Source organism: Haliaeetus albicilla, chromosome 23 (genome assembly GCF_947461875.1).
Source record: "Haliaeetus albicilla chromosome 23, bHalAlb1.1, whole genome shotgun sequence".
In the NCBI taxonomy this organism is placed as follows: Eukaryota; Metazoa; Chordata; class Aves; order Accipitriformes; family Accipitridae; genus Haliaeetus; species Haliaeetus albicilla.
In genome coordinates, this window is record NC_091505.1 from 15991570 (window position 1) to 16007342 (window position 15773).

Genomic DNA, 15773 nt, shown 5'->3' on the forward strand with positions numbered 1-15773 from the left:
AGTGAAAATAAACTAGCTGGTCCTTCCTGCTGCAGACCAATGGGGATCAAGTCTTTAGGCAGATAAAAGCCGATTAAGTGCCGCCCTGCTGTAAAGAGCATTACTGAAAGGCAAGAAGATTTCTCAGCTGAGCATCATGCTCTGATAGTGGTTTTTCCCGCAAGCAGCAGCAGGTAACAGACTTCCCTCGGGATCTGTCTGGGAGAGGCTCCTGCTCCTGGGTTGATGACCATTCTCAGGACCTGTTTGGTAGTTTGCTCAAAAACCCCTCTGTTTGGGGGGGGGCATTTTTGTACTTTTGTCCAGTTAGGGCTTCAGTAAAGGCAGCTGAGAGCGGCTCTGCCATGCGGATATGAGATGGGGGCTCTCACCCTGGTGTGGCTGCACATGCTGGCAGGTGCCCTGGGCTCAGGCCGTGATCCGGACGCCGAGGAAAGCGGAGCTGCCACTGAGCCCTGAGCACAGCCTTGTCCATGCCTGTGAGTCCTCTGCAGTAAAACGGGAGACTGTCAGGAGCTGTGCAAACCTCACGGTCCCTGCCAGCTGGGAACATGTGGGGGAGTGCCATGTGCTGGTGGAGCCTCTTCTTGGGAAAAGCCCTGAGCCATCTATATGTGGTAAAAGATGATCCCCGTGGGTGAAATGTGGAGCACCCCAAGGGCACGCTGCCCTTCCCAGGGCGCTGCCTGTCTCCAGCAGTTCTGAAAATGCCGCTGAGCAGCTGGAGCTGGGCTTGGGTCCCTAAAAACCCATGTCCTTGGGCCCCTCTCTGGTTTTTATCCTACATCCAGCGTGCAAAGGAAAAGTGCAATGGGGGGACTGATTGATGCATCCAGCAGCCAGGAATCAGCAGGCTGATTATTTTGCTTATGATGCCAAGAGGACTAGACCCCGGGGCCTTGCAGCTGATGTGTCAGCAGGGCAACCAGTGACACAGTTGCTGCTCTTGTTTTTTCTCACTCTTTTAATTCTTGTTTTCTCCCTCACTTCTCTCTGCTGGAGTTCTCATGTTTTTGATGTGTTTGTAGCACCTTCTGTCAGCCCCCTCCCTTCAGGTGCATTTCCCTGCTTTTAGTTTCTTGTTCTGTGTCAGCTTTTTTCTTTTTCATGTTTTACGGGTTTCCTTTCTCTCCCCTGCTCTGCCAGCTCTGTCCAGACAGTGGCCTAAAAACCCAAATATATGATATGCCCAACGGTAAGTGTGAATTGGACAAATTTGCAGATCCATTGTTTTCTCAGCAGAAGCAGATTGGGTTTCCTGTGCTGTTAAATTGCTAGTTCTGTTTTCTTCTTCATTTTTTCAAGAAACAACCCCCCAAAGAACAGCTTCTCCCTGGAAGCTTGGCTGGGATGGCTGTGTTGTGTAATAGAGACCATCTTCCAGCTGTAAACAACATCATTTATTTAGTTAGACGGGCTTTACTGCAGTGTTACTACGGGCCAAAAGCTGGTTTTCACGCTGAGAGCAGCAGTGATGGCACCTTGCTAAGGGGCTTGTCCTGGGAGCCCCGGAAGAAGGTGGAAATGTGCGCTGCTCATCCCATCCAGCTACTCACATCTGGGGCTATGCCAAAGGTTTTGGTGGGTGAATCTTTGTTCTCTGTATTCCCAGTTCAGCTGGGACTGCTCCTTTGAGGACATCACTTTGGAGGGGTGTCCTGCTGCTGGGATCTCCACAGCTTCTCTTACCTCCTGCTGCAGCACAGCTAGGAATATCCATTGCTCCACGACTTTGCCTGTGCATCCCTGTGAAGGAGGCAGGTTTCTGCTGGTCTCTGTGCAGGATGCGTGAGCTGCTCTGTGTCTGCTATGAATGGTCTCACCTCTAGCTGAAGTTTTGTAGCTCAGGCCGGCGAAGATGGATCACTTGCTCTGGTGTCCTTTTCATTCTACACAGGCTTTATTTCTGGCTGTAATTCCAGCAGTGTTGCCATGTTCTAGCCCTTATTTAAGCCCAGTGGTCTCTCTAATGCTCCTTGATTTCATATTGGAAATTTTCAGAGACGAAAAGCATGCCGCTCTTAGAGCTCATCATTGCCAGATGTTGCTTAACTGGATTAAAATATAGTGGTGAAACAGGACCACACAGCTGTACAATGTCTCCTTGCTTCAGAGCCTGTAGGCCCAAGGAAGCCTGTAAGTATCAAAATGACCAGATCTTTACACCTCGTTGTGGGTTTAGCAATTCCAGCTGCTCCCTGTAACAACTCCATCATGCATGGGGGGGTGGCAGCTGCCTTGTCAGGATTTCAGCTCTGGTTGCAGCAGCCCTTGGGGTGGAAGGAACACAGCGGTATGCCATCACTCAACACTGTGGAGAGCTAAACCTTTGCTGGGGGCTGAGTGCTCCTTTGCAAGAAGCACTCAGCATTGCCTGTCCAGCTTCAGCTTCCTGAGCATCATTGCTGCAGTCAGCAGTAGCCAGCATCGCTAGCACATCAGATGCTGCAGAGACAAGGTAAAGACATGGTCCTTGAGAAGAACAGCTACATGATTTTTCTCTCCAGCTACATTTTTAACAAACACTTTCCCACTATGGTCCATTCAATTATGAGCATTCAGCTCTTGGGTGGTCTTTTCCAGGCTCAGCTCTTTGTGCTCCACATGCAGGGATTTTGGTTGTCTCAGTCCATCTGCTAGGAGGGTTTTCTGGAGTGCATCATGTGTTTTGGCTGAGGTGGCTCATCCTTCCGGCTCTAATGGAAAGGCTGAGCCACTGCAGATCTTCTGTTAAAATGTATTCCACCCATTGCATGACCATGATTGTGTTTTGTCTTTTCTTCAGTAACTGATTTATCTGACATTTGGGATTTATAGCCCAGCACACCCACTTCAGAAATTGTTTGTAGCTGATGTCAAGAGCCTTGCCTAATACTGTAGATTTTAAGGAGCTGTATTCTCTACAGGATCGAGGTTTGATACAAGCAGTCCAAACATCTAATTTGGGGTGGTCTTGCTGGTCTAATGAGTTAAAGGAGCAAAGTTTGCTTTCTTTAGACTTTCTGGTGGGCAAAGGTAGGGTGAGCAGAATTGCTTAATAGCTTTGTTGATTAAAAAAAGGATTAAATAAGTTGGAATACCCAAGTGTCAGGAATATTCTGACTTCCCCAAAGCTTTATCTAGCTGGTGAACTTTCATGTGTATCTCAGCATTTTTGGTACATAAGAGAAATTCCTGACAAAAACACTTAAAAGTGGGAAATTAAGCTTGCAGTGAGTATAGTTCAAAACAGCAAAGGAAGGAAGATTTTTATTTTTTAATGGATTTCTGGAAAGAAACCCCGTGAGTACTCTGTAGCTCTATAAAACTGGCCATGGAGTCCTAGCTCTTCCTAAAAAATCACTTTGAGACCCTAAAAAGAAATGTGAAGTATGCTCCCACATCGTTTAAATGCCAAGTTATATACAGATATATTAATACTAATAAAGCCAAAGTTAGACAGGGGGGAGCTCTCTCCCACAAGCTGTGGGCATCAATGTCTTCACTTCTACTGCTTATCACAGCAACTCATCTGGGAGAAGTGAGCAGGACAAAATTACCTGTGATGAAAAACTGTTCTTTATGAAAGCTGAGTGTGGATTCCCGTTCTGATCTGGCTGAGCAGGTCTCAATTGCTGAAATGCTGTGCTTCAGCCATAGCAGCGTCAGCAGGATTTAGGCTCTGTGCCCGTTGTGGGCAAGCCCTGGTGCCTGGTGGTTTATCTTTACCTAGGGCCATGGCTCAGAGCTGTGCAGCACTCAGGAATGGAGCTCTGGCCAAGTCCCGCTGCCTTCAGCAAGGCCAGGCGTGCTGCGGTGCTCCCCCCAAGAGCAGGCAGTGGTGCCAGGGCGCATGTGTACTCACTGCCTTTAATAGCATCGGGTGCAGCATGTTTTCAAAGGCACTTATGAGCTTGTTTTCTTTACTACTTTTAGTAACTTGTAAAACGCTCACAGCCAATTATTTGAACAAACAATGTCATGGACGATAATCTCAGTCTTGGCAGCACTATCAGCTGGACACAAACATCTCAGAAGAAATGCTTTGGAAAAGTTTTCTGGATGCTGGAGGTGAAAGGGGCATTCCTCTTCCCTCCAAACTGCCTCTGCCACACTCTAGACGCTGAACTGCTTCAAAAACTGACTTCTTCCAGCGTGGAAGGTCCACTGAATGGGACCAGAGCTCTCTGATACTGTGCTCTGATGGGTCTTGGCTGGGTGGCCCTTGGGTTCACCACTGTGCTGCTGTGAAGGGGAAAAGCAGAGCTTTCCCCAGGCCTGCTTAGTGCTTCCATGTGAAATCATGGCTCCAGGAGGGAAAAAGAAACACTGACCAAGGTCTTCACTTTAAAAATGCTACTAGTTGTCCCTCCTGGCCAAAACACAGGGTTTGCAGACACCCACTGTCAGACCTGATCATGCTTCAGAGGTACATGAGACAGTGTTAAGACCCAGCATGCCAAGGCAAGAACCAAGGATGCTGGGTGCAAGCAGCACTTGCTGCCTTGGCCATCAATTTTCAGCTGGTTGCTGCTCACAACCGCTCTCCTCCATAAGGCCCCCAAAAGGATGAGAGAAAGCAGCCTTCTCTGCAGGAGTGCTCTGGTGCTGCGGAAGGACGAGGTAGATACTCCAATCTTACTTGCAAGACTGAGCAATTAATCTCTAAATAAACCCTTAAACAAACAAATGTGGGAAGCAGGAATGCATATAAAAGTTTATGGAGTGCTAGGGGAACCCAGCTGCAGGCGGGATGGTTTCGGTGAGCGTGTGCAAAAGGCCTGTCATTCGGCATGATGCAAATGCACTATCCGGCATGATGGAAATCATCACTCCTCCAGCAGTCTGTGGGTGCTGGATCCCCTCCTCCTGCCGCCAGTGCTCGGGCCAGGGAGTCAGGGCATCCTGCTGTAAATCAGCAACAGAGGAGTCAGAGCCATACTGACCTACGTTAGGTTATGCATCCTGAGGAGCACATGTATGAGAGGGTTTTTTTTCCCCTTTTCCGTTCTCCAGAAGGAACAAATCAAGCCCGTGAATACAGTCTGCATCTGGATCCCACACTGGTTTGAAGATTTGGCAGGCTGGCAAGGTTTAACCTCAAGAGCTGGCTCTGACAGTCTGCTGGCGCAGTCGGACACACTGCCTGTTCAGAATATTTCATCCCTGACAGCAGCACTTCCCTGCAAAAAACAAGACGTAGGACTTGGAGTGTATGAATCCTTTTTTTTTTTTCTAATTTGCAGAACTGATCAGAAGTTGCTATTTGAATTGTGTGTGTGTGTTTTGTGGAGTGGGTTTTTTTGCGTTTGCTTGGGTTTTTTTTAAATGCTTCTAGTGACCTCTAGGTGCATGAGATCAAGGATAGAAAGGTAAACCTGAGTGCTGCATGTGAACATGCAGGAAAATTTCTTGCTTCTCTTGACTTGTAATTTTTTTTTAATTTTTTGTTTTCCTTGGTATAAAAGACGTGCATAAAATCCTTCCCCAAATACATGCCCCAGGAAGCACTAACTCCTCACCATTTAACATCAAACAGGTCGTCTTGTGGTGAAAACTCCCAGCTTTTGCAACTTTCCAGCCAGATGAATGGTAAAAAGGCCGAAGACTCTGCGCCTGTGCTGAGCTGTGTGCTGGACTCTGATGCAGTGATCCATGTGCTGGATTAACCAGCCTGGCTGTGCAAGCTGGACAAACATGTCCTGCAAGCTCAGGGGGCATTAGCTCAGCTGCAGCACTACAGGCACAATGTTGGCTTGTGTACAGACAGCTTGGGCATCCGTACCAGGTGTACCTTCTATTTCACAGCCATTCGTTACAGGCAATGCTCAGAAATAGTGGGAGGAAGAAAGATGTAGCGGGGGAAATAGAAGAGGGAGGGGGTTTGTACATTGGCTAAATAGAGCTTTGGAGTGACAACTTGGTGTCAGATAAGGAATCAGATGCATTGAGCACTGGCAGGGGGAAGAATGGGAACAAGATTTGGCAAAGGGCAGCCTGAGGTATGACCCCCATTGCACCAGGCGCATCAGGCCCATGTCTTGCCTACAAAGAGGTATGAACCCAGCACAAAGTTTCAGTTTTGGGGGTAGAACAGAATAGACACAGTCAGTATCTGTGAGGATCAGAAGTGTTTCTTATCTTTTCAAAATAAACATTCTTATGCATTTGACTTTTTCCTCCGCTTACAAAGCACGCTGGATATTTGGTGAAGGATGGAGCAAGATCTTTCACCGGTCATTCGTGTGCAAAGCAGCTAGCAGCAAGAATTCCTGGCTGAGGGTGTCCTAACATACTGTTAGTAAAAAATTGAATGAATATGGGTCAGAGTGAGTGCCAACATCTCAGGTAACTTGCCTGAGAGCCAGCAGGCCTTCAGACCTGAGGCAGGGTATGTACAGGGGGGACTGGTGGCAAAACGTGCATTTCTTCTCCTTTGGACAGGTGACCTCTGCACTTGCACATCCCACGTGTTCCTACTGACCTGCTTGTTAGAGGTTTGGTTTGAAGAAAGGACAGAGTTCTTGCAGCATGTCTTTAGAAGGCACATCATCCGTTTAATGCCTCTTGAACAAAACAAGTCTCCTAGTAGTAGTTGTAGAATGCGGGAACTGAGTGCAAATCTTCATCTTAAAGCTTTTAGGTTAAGCCTTAACTTCTTCAGCCCCCAAGCTATTATGGATGTTACTGTTTCCTTTACAAATTTTGGTTTGTTTTTTTTTTTTGAGTAATGCAAATTTCATTGGTTCCAGGGTGCCTCCTCTGCCTTTTCCATGACAACCTCAAAGGAGGGTGAAGAGATATGAGTGGGAAAAGGAAGAGGAAGGGATGCCCCGAAATCAAACTAAATATTTATGGAATGGCTGAGTGTGTGCATTGGGGAGGGTTATATATATATATATATATCTTGAGATAACAAGGATATGCTAACATATATGTTGTCTAACTCTGGCTGTGACATGCAGTGCTTGAGCCTTTGGGACAGATGAGGTCTTCCATCCTGTGCAGTGATTTGGTATTACCCTCCCTCAAGATACTGTGATGTTTGGGTCTGTTTCTGTTTTATCTGCTCCCAGCATGTCATTTCATTGAGCTATTTCAGCTTGCTTTCCCTTCCAGTGTTTGCCCCAAGCACAGGCACTGTGCGTGCTTGCAGCCTGACAGTCCTGACCACTGACTGCTTTGTCATTGTGTCCATGAAGCAGTAAATCAGGTGCACTGTGATAAATAGAAATGCTGCGTGGGATTCCCCTTCTTTAAATAACCCAGTGTCCTTTTGCACAGAAATGCCAAGAACTGGACTCTTAATATGAGGCAGATAAAGCCAAAAGCTGCCAAAGACTCCTCTCCCTGCCTTGAGAAGTAGTGCTCTCCTCCAGGGGATGGATATGAGTTTGCTGATGAGCTTTTCTGGCACTCTCTGCAGCTCTTTGTGGATCAAAGACACAGCTGGGCAGAAAGGTGAGTTTGTTCTCCACAGCCTGCTTAGCCCTTGGTTCCTCTGAAAATGCTGGTAAAAGGCTATTTTCCCTGTTGCATCATTCTTCTGGGTCACCTTGCTGTAAGCAGAGCTGGTTATAGAGCCTGTGGTGTGCCTGTTGCATCTGGTGTGCTATACAGTCCCAGAGCAGGGGCAGGCACTGGGGTTCCCCCAAGCCACCATGGTTGGATACCCCTCACTGCAAAGCTGCGCCAGTGTTCAAAGAATGGGATGAGCTTGGGTCCAGCCCCAGCTGGTGATGGACAGCCAGCCAGCAGCACCTGGCTGGGGCAAAGGGGCATGTCACTAGCAGGGACTTCTGTGGTTGCTTTCTATCTATCTGGCACATGTAGCCTTGAGTGGTGAGCACAGCACACATGTCCCCGGTAGATGGGCTGCTGCTGCAGAGGACATCACACTCAGGGTATCAGGCCAAAACGTTTAAGGCTTACAGATACTTACTTTGCCCCAGTACTCATCCTCCAGGAGCTCCCTTGGAGCTCCTTCCAGGGGGAGGAGGCTGGGGCTAGACGGACTGCGTGACGCGAGGAAGAAGCAGATGTAAAAACTCAGTTTTACGTGAATGGGAAGTCGGTGTGAGCACACAGCCTTGCCGATCTGCTTGCTTTCGTTGTGTGCTACCCCAGTGCAGCCTCAGAGCCGAGCCTGCTCTCTGCCACGTGGATTTGTCCTGCTGCCCTCCTCGGTTCGAGCAGTGTGCCTGTCTTTGCAAGGACTCGGGCAGTGGCTTTCCCATCCTACTAAATGGGAGAAAGGATCAGCCCCCTTACACAGGCAATGCTGGTGTGAATGCTGTGATGTTCCTCTGCTTTCTGTCTCTGTGTGTCCACATTGGTCAGCTCTGCCAGAACTAACAGCCTATTCCGCTCTCAAATGTTAGCAAGTGCTGGGACTCCATAGAGTGCCTGCCCTCAGAGATGCCTGAATCCTTGCATGGAGGCTCACATGTGTTGCATGTACACCTTCGGGCAGAAAAGGCTTGCGTGTGGGTGTATCCTCCTGGGTCAAGAGCTGCAGCAGAAAACTGCGGAGATATTTGTGTGAATTTCCTTTTTCTTTCTTGCCTTTTTTTTTTTTTTTTGATGTCTTGTTCTTCTCCCCTGATTTACTGCATGTGCTCACGTGGCTTTGGAAAGTTGGAAAGGGGGGTTCTCAAACTGTTTTCCTTCCAAAAGGAAAAGAAGCTGGCAGGCGTTCATATTTCAGTTCTCAAGTTATGTAGGTTAAAGTCTCCCAGTGGGAAAATGGAAGATATGAGAGATCAGATTGCCGGTGGTGATACTTGCTAAAAGGAAAACAGAAAAAAGGAGCACGTAATTCTAGAGCTACATCCAGACGAATGAGAGGTTTGAGAGGTATGTTTTCTATCTGCTGTTAGAGCATAATTTCCATTGATTTGATTCAATTTGTGATAAAATGCCTCATTGTGTCTTAAGTAATAGTGTAAGTAATAGGAATGACTAGTTTAGAAGCAGATTCTAAGCCACCAGTTGTTCATGTGCGGGGGGGGGGGGTGTTTGTCAATGAAACCTTGTTCTCAGTAATGTAGCTAAAATTAATTATGGTGTGGTCCCTCTGTTAGGAGTGTGAGATAGATACATAATGCTTTGTGACTAGTTCTGAGATTTCAGCTTCTGTAGGTTGAAGTGAGGGGTTCAGGACATGATCGTTAAGGGCGAAATGGGGCTGCAGACCCTCTCCTGAATCTTTGTCATCCTCAAACAAAAAGCTTTCCTCTGGTTTAAGACATATTTGCTTATAGAACGTGGGCTCGTGATCCACTATTTGGAAATTTAAATACCGGCACTCTCCAGAAATGTGCATTAATATTCTCCAATTGAATTTTCATTGTTGAGACAATATAATTAAAATCAAATTTTTGTCAGTATGTTTGAAGTAGCATATTGCATATTTTGCATTGAGCAGATGATAAGCTACGGTACACTAAATTGTTAATACAGAAAAACACATTTGGAATGACTAGTTGCCTTCTGTTAAATGAGAGATCATTGCCCAACTCCATTGTCTTGTCTTGGTCAAAATTTCTGTTGTTTTTAGGGCCCCTTGAGAATTCTTAAATGCCTGACTGGTTCCAGAAGGACTTAATTAAAAAGGAATTATCTCTTTCTATCATGTAAAATAAAATATTTGGGCATGATATCTTCTTTATTGACTATAAAGTCTTAAAGTTTGAAAAATGCCCTGCTTAGAGTGCAGACACAAGCTGTTGAACTGGAACAAAGACAGACCTGTCAATTAACTTTCTGATTTTAGGTGTTTTGTAGCTACATTTTCCCCTACTGAAACTCAGTTCTGATCTTTCTAAATGAATGTCAAATACTACAGTTAAATCCAATGCCTGCAAGGACTGAATACTTGGCTGTCTATTGCTTGTATCTGCATTGAAAATATTTCTTTTACTCTTCTGATTGAAAGCCATTGTGAGGGCGGGAGATACAGATTTGCTTTGAGAAGGACTCTGATAGTAAATGGTATTTTCTAAAGACCTTTCAGTGTCTTTGTATCCAGCCCTGTGAATTTTAAAACCATCAAAGCTTGCTTTCCTAATAGCCTTGTTTAAAAGGCTGCTTTCATGCCTGTGAAGTCCCAGGAGACCCTCAGGTGTGAAGTACCTGATCCCCACTGGCAAGTGCTGCCTTTCTACATTATTGCACACTGTGCAGAGTGCTGGAAATAGTATGAGAAAGCTGAGAAAAGGATCACGAGGAGCTTCGATAATGTCTTTTGTCATGGAAGTTCCTGAAGTATCTCCAGCTCCTTAGTCAATAATTTTTCTGCTCTGTTGGCCACAGAAAGCACCATCCGTAATCACAGATAAACCCCAGCTGCTCGCTTCTCTGCCAGGCTAATTAAAAAGTGCTGTGACCTCCCTAGGGCTAGCTGTGTCCTGTCAGTGGGATGGAGGAAAGGAGTCCAGCAGGGTTGCCTGGTATTTCAGCACTCAGCTTACTGACATAAGTTGAAATGGTTTTTATTTTATTGTGACTGTGTGATTCCAGAGCTAAGATGGCTGCAGAGTGCATGTCTAACACACGGTTTCTGATCTGCAGGTGAGCAATGTGATAGAAAAGTGCTGCTAGCACATGAATTTCCTCCAGAACCTCCCTTTTTACTGGCACCAACATGCAGAGCAACTACTCCCTGGTTGTCACCACCAGAGAAACGCTCCAAGTCCTCCATACATCACTGACAAACTCATCGGCTGCATCGCGCTTGCCCCCTTCCTGTCCACTTATCTCTTCAGATTATCAGTTTTCACTAATTCCAGCACTCTTCTCTGTGGTTTTTGTTCTGGGGTTGGTTGGCAACAGTGTGGTGGTTGTGGTGCTTTGTCGTCACAGTGGCCACAAAATAGTTGCTAATATCTACATTTTCAACCTGGCCATGGCGGATTTGCTGTGCCTCGCCACGCTTCCCTTCTGGGCTACCTACTACGCGCAGGGGTACAACTGGCTGTTTGGGTCTCTAATGTGCAAAATCTCCAGTTCTGTCCTGTGCTTGAACATGTTTGCAAGTATATTTTTCATTACGTGCATGAGTGTGGACCGGTACCACGCTATTGTCCATCCTATTCGCTCTCAAAGAAGAACTCCAGAACAAGCTTATTTTATAGCACTGGTTGTGTGGGGCCTTGCCTGTTCATCCTCCCTCCCAACTTTTTATTTCCGTGACACTCAATACATTGAAAGCTTGGGGGTCAATGCTTGCATAATGGCCTTTCCTCATGAGAATTATGCAAAATGGTCTGTGGCAACAGCCTTCCTGAAAAATGCACTTGGGTTCTTCATCCCCTTGACAGTGATCACCACATGCTACATCTGTATCAGAATGCACTTGCTCAAAGCACAGGAGTTCGGGAAAAACAAGCAGAAGAGGGACAAAGTCCTAAAGCTGGTGGCTGCTGTTGTTGTGGCCTTCTTAATTTCCTGGCTTCCATTCCACATTTTAACATTTTTGGATGCTTTGGCTCATATGAACATCATTAACAACTGTGACGTGACAGGGATCATCGACACAGCACTGCCATTCGCCATCTGCATGGCATTTGCCAACAGCTGCATCAACCCTTTGCTGTACTGCTTTATTGGGAACCAGTTCCAGGAGAAGCTCCATCGCTTGTTTAAGCGACAAGTTTATCAGTTCAACAGCCATCAAGAAAGCTCTTCTTTGAGGAAAGGGAGCTACTTCAGAGATGCTGAGACCCCTGTGGGCAGGGAAGGGGGGCCCGAGTCCTTGCTGTAGGCACTGGGGCATGATGGGGGGGCCATGTCAGTGCAGCTGGCTGTCCCTGCAGTGGTGACACTCCTCTCTCCTGTTCCCTTTGTTTTGTGCCCATTCGTTCACCAGCTGTTTGAAGGAGAATCTGTTTTTTTCTCATACATGGGGATTTATTTTTCCTTCCTTTCTGCAATGAGCACTCAAGTTTTACATAGACAGAAGATTCAGGCAAATAAATATATTGATGGCATTTTAAATATCAGCTTCTGCGTGGCTGAGATCAGGCAAGTGTTTAGTGTAACACAAAAAGCCAAAATATACCAAAGGACAATTGCAAGATAGCTACAATTGCTTAGGTGCTGAGTATTATTCCCTAAGCTGATTTTCTAAAAGAGATTCTCACTAAAGAATGTGTAAATAAAGCAGTGCAGATACTTCTGTACCTATCTGTAAGAAAATATTTTTACCTTGATTTTTTATATATATATATATATATATAATTTTTTAAAAATGTATGGGTAGAGATGTTGTATGTAAAATGCATCAAATATACCTCCTGCCTGCTTAGGCTTGGGATCCTCAGAACAGGTGGAGACATAGTTCTGCAAACTGCTGGAGGCAGGAGAGTAGCCTTGGAGGAAAGTACAACCACATGCATGTTTTTATACCTTTCTCATAGCAGGTAACAGGTCACAGGTTCACAGGCCAGATGGTCCTTTGCTTTGTTTCAGTGTGGTCACTTTTGACAGTAATGCCCCAGGAACATGCTGTGTCCCACTGCTGCTTGGGCATGCTGAGTCCCACGAACTGTCCAGCAGCCTTCAGGGAAAGGATTCGTTGATTGTCTAGAGTTTTTGCATTTTAAATGTCAATTGCTACTGGAATTTTGAGGTACTGTGTACAGAAAGCCTAAGTGACTCTGTGTTAACACCCAGAAGCAAAACCATGGTGTGACTCACCCACATCTCAGTATGGGATTTTACTAATTTGTAAATAAAAGAAAGAGGGGGGAAAAAAACCCCTATTTGGCAAATATGATTCTATTTTGAGGTCACTTCTTTTGATGATTATTTGAAATTTTCTTTTGCTGGAGAGATACTGGTCCTTGTGGATCCTTCCGAAAGGATCATGTTTGATAGGGTTAGTCTAAAAGGGATCTGTTTGCACTTTGCTCGATTGCCAGCAGGTTGTCCCCAGGCTGGGTGACCCACGGTGACCGAAAGATCATTAGCGGTTTTGGGTCAGAAATTATACCTGCCGGTTGGGTAACCAGGAGTCTGGCCTCCCTGGAAGTCCCAGCACTGGCTGGTGCCTGGAGGCTGTGGGAACCCAGCGCAGGAGCCGTCCTTCACTGTCAGGGTGGGGTAAGTTTCTTCACTGGTGCCCATGAAAATGGGATTATGCAAGGAATCTGCCAGTCTCAGAGTGATGCAAGACGAAAAGTTTGTGCAGAACTTGGCAAAATGGGGGCTTGACCACAAATAACCCCTTCTCCCTGTCCCGTGTTCTGTAATGGGGTACATAGCTGGAGAGATGCTTGTCCCAGAAAGTGGAAGAGCTGCTAATGCTTCCCCCTGGAATGTTTTTGTTGAAAATGTTCCGAGGAGCTAATAGTGTCTGGGGCGTTGGATATTTCTGGAAGGACAAGCTGTTAATTGCTTAGCAATGAGCACAACAGCGCAGTCATGCTACAGCAAAACAAATCATCATACTACGAAAATTACCAGGTGTTCAAAGTGGCAGGCTCAGAGGAGTAATAAGAGGTTGTGGAGGCTTTTTACCTTTGCTGCAATACAGGTCAGTAATAAACACAGTTGTGCCATTAATTGGCATCTTTGTAGTCTCAAAACAAAAGCTAAACTACACCATCTGACCCCAGATGTGTGTACCTGTGTTTAAGCTGTACCCATCCTAAGCATAAATACAGACTGCATGTTTTCTACACATCAGTTTGGACCTGCTCAAAAAGAACAGTTTTTAACAAGTATCATGCCTTCTGCCTGGTGTGCAGCCCTGTGCAGATGGGGAAATACTACAGCAATCTGAAATCCAACTTCAGTTGCATTTACACCTGTGAGAGGCTAGAGAAAATGCGGACAAAGCTTTCCCGAGCAGAGGGCAGTGATGGAGCATCTCCCACTGCTGCAGCTGGAGGGCAGGGATTAATGACTGCTTGCTGGGGCTGGGGCAGCTGCACTCAGTGTTACTCTCCTAGAAACAAGGAAACAAAAAAAGGGTGTTAAATGGGAGGCAAAACTGAGAGGGGAGGAAAATTCCCTCTTTCAAAATGCAGTTTCAAAAGAAGTCTACCCTGAAGGTCATATTCTGCAAGAGTGACAAACCAAGTGACCCCATGAGCTCGGCAGTGTGACATTTCTGTTTGCCAGATCTGCCTTGTACCTCTAATAGGTCATGAATTTAAGTAGTGTGGTTAAACAAACATCCAAAAAACTCTGTCTGGAGGGGAACCTGAGATGGAAGTGGGGGAGGTTCTGTATCAAGGGTTTTGCTTTATTTTTAGAGAAAATTGAATAATGTTGAGCTCTTTGAATTTCTTCCATCATGCTCAAGTTTATAATGGGACTTTTCAGAGATTTTTAACAGAAAATGTGGGGGGGTTTTCACAGTTTCAGTGTGATGTGTTTATTTTTTCAGGATTTTCTGCAAAAGAATGTGGACAAAAATTTAAGCAGATATTTTTCCTTGCAAATTTAGAAGCTATTTTTTGCCTTTCAAGAGAACATTTTGCTGATATTTGCAAATTATTCTAATAGTTGTGCAGTGCTACAGCCTCTTTCCGTCAGATCCAAATTCCCCCTCCCACCCTGGTCCTTTGCAAGCCTGGTATTCCCTTAGGTGCTCCTATAAAACAGCAGACAGCCTGTCCAAGGCAGGAGCCCTGCAGCCCTTTGGCAGAGTGCCCAAGCCTGGGAGCCCCACTCAGGCCAGCCTTGCCATCCCGAAGTCCCCTGTGCCTGCCCTGAGATTGTGCCCTAGAGTGATTCACGCAATTTCGGCAGGGACATTGGGAGTGTGTGCAGTTGCTCAGCATCTTGCTCACTCTGCAAGTATGGCGAGATGAATTTATGAGCAACAGCTGGGGCTGCACCCGCTCTGCCCTGCCCATGGTGCAGTCAGTGTCAGTGGAGAGGAAAGCCCGCTGTGGAAGGGGTGCGTTGTGATCTACCAGGCAGAAATGCTGATGGGTTTGGAGTCAAAGCTGAGTGTAGTAGAAAGGTTTCTTTGGAGAGAGGAATGTCCTGGAGCAGTTCTGGGTCTGTCAGTGGGTCTTTCCCCAAAGAGGAATGGAAGGGATGGTTTCCTGCAAGGGTCAGTTGGTCTCTGTCATATTTGCACACCAAATCCTGTTTGTGGCTTCCTTTTCTAGCTGTAGTTGAGTACACTCAGCTTAAATGAACTGCAGAAAGAGTCTCAGTCCAAACTGAGCATCCTGTGTGTGTCCCTGAGCTGACTTGAATATGCAACTTCAATATATGAAGCAGAGAAAGTCACCAGCATTTATTAGCAGGAGCTAGTGCTGGGTGGTGAGCTAAATGCTTTGTTTATGTAAGATATACAATAAGAAATGTTTGGTACAGCATGTTCTCCCTGACAAGTCAACACAGCCTGAGCCTGGGCTGGCACCCACTCAGCACAATTGTCCCATTCCTCAGGCCAGATTTTGGGCACGAATGTCATCTTGCCACCCTGCAGCCGACTGCCACAAATTGGCTGCCCTTCACAACGCATCCCCTTGTCCTGGCTGAAGGGTGAGGAAGTGCCGTGGAGCAAGTGAACTGCTCATGTTTCCCCATGAAAATGAAGACTTTTGGATACTGTATTTGAATGGTCCTGGCAGGAATGCAGGAAACCTGAAGCGTGGGGATTGAGGTGGTCTGGCAGCCTTTACTCCATCCTGGCAGACTTGCTTCTCTCCTCTCAAATCCCCTTCCCTTGGTGGAAAATGACTGATGTTGTTGGGGGCTGCTCCATCCAGCAAGGTCCTGGGATGTGCCTTCCTCACGTCTGCCTGCTGCGGGATCCAGCTGGGTTC

The 15773-nt window shown here is 46.3% G+C and overlaps 1 protein-coding gene across 3 annotated transcripts; it reads left to right on the forward strand.

The window, feature by feature from the left end:
• The first annotated feature begins 895 nt into the window (after positions 1-895).
• AGTR2 (angiotensin II receptor type 2) lies at positions 896-14931 on the forward strand. 3 transcript variants are annotated; one of them, XM_069811371.1, is made up of 3 exons: positions 896-7440; positions 8617-8835; positions 10552-14931. In XM_069811371.1, the coding sequence occupies exon 3, from the start codon at positions 10625-10627 to the stop codon at positions 11741-11743; it is 1119 nt and encodes a 372-aa protein (XP_069667472.1). In that variant the 5' UTR covers positions 896-7440; positions 8617-8835; positions 10552-10624; the 3' UTR covers positions 11744-14931. The 3 variants fall into 3 exon arrangements, with proteins under 3 accessions (XP_069667472.1, XP_069667470.1, XP_069667471.1); XM_069811369.1 differs by having other exon boundaries at positions 896-2136; positions 4999-8835; XM_069811370.1 differs by having other exon boundaries at positions 896-1581; positions 7264-8835.
• Positions 14932-15773: the final 842 nt, after the last annotated feature.

Excerpts from the sequence above, each read along its gene's own strand:
- AGTR2 (XM_069811371.1), top strand. The coding sequence starts at position 10,625 with ATGCAGAGCAACTACTCCCTGGTTGTCACCACCAGAGAAACGCTCCAA.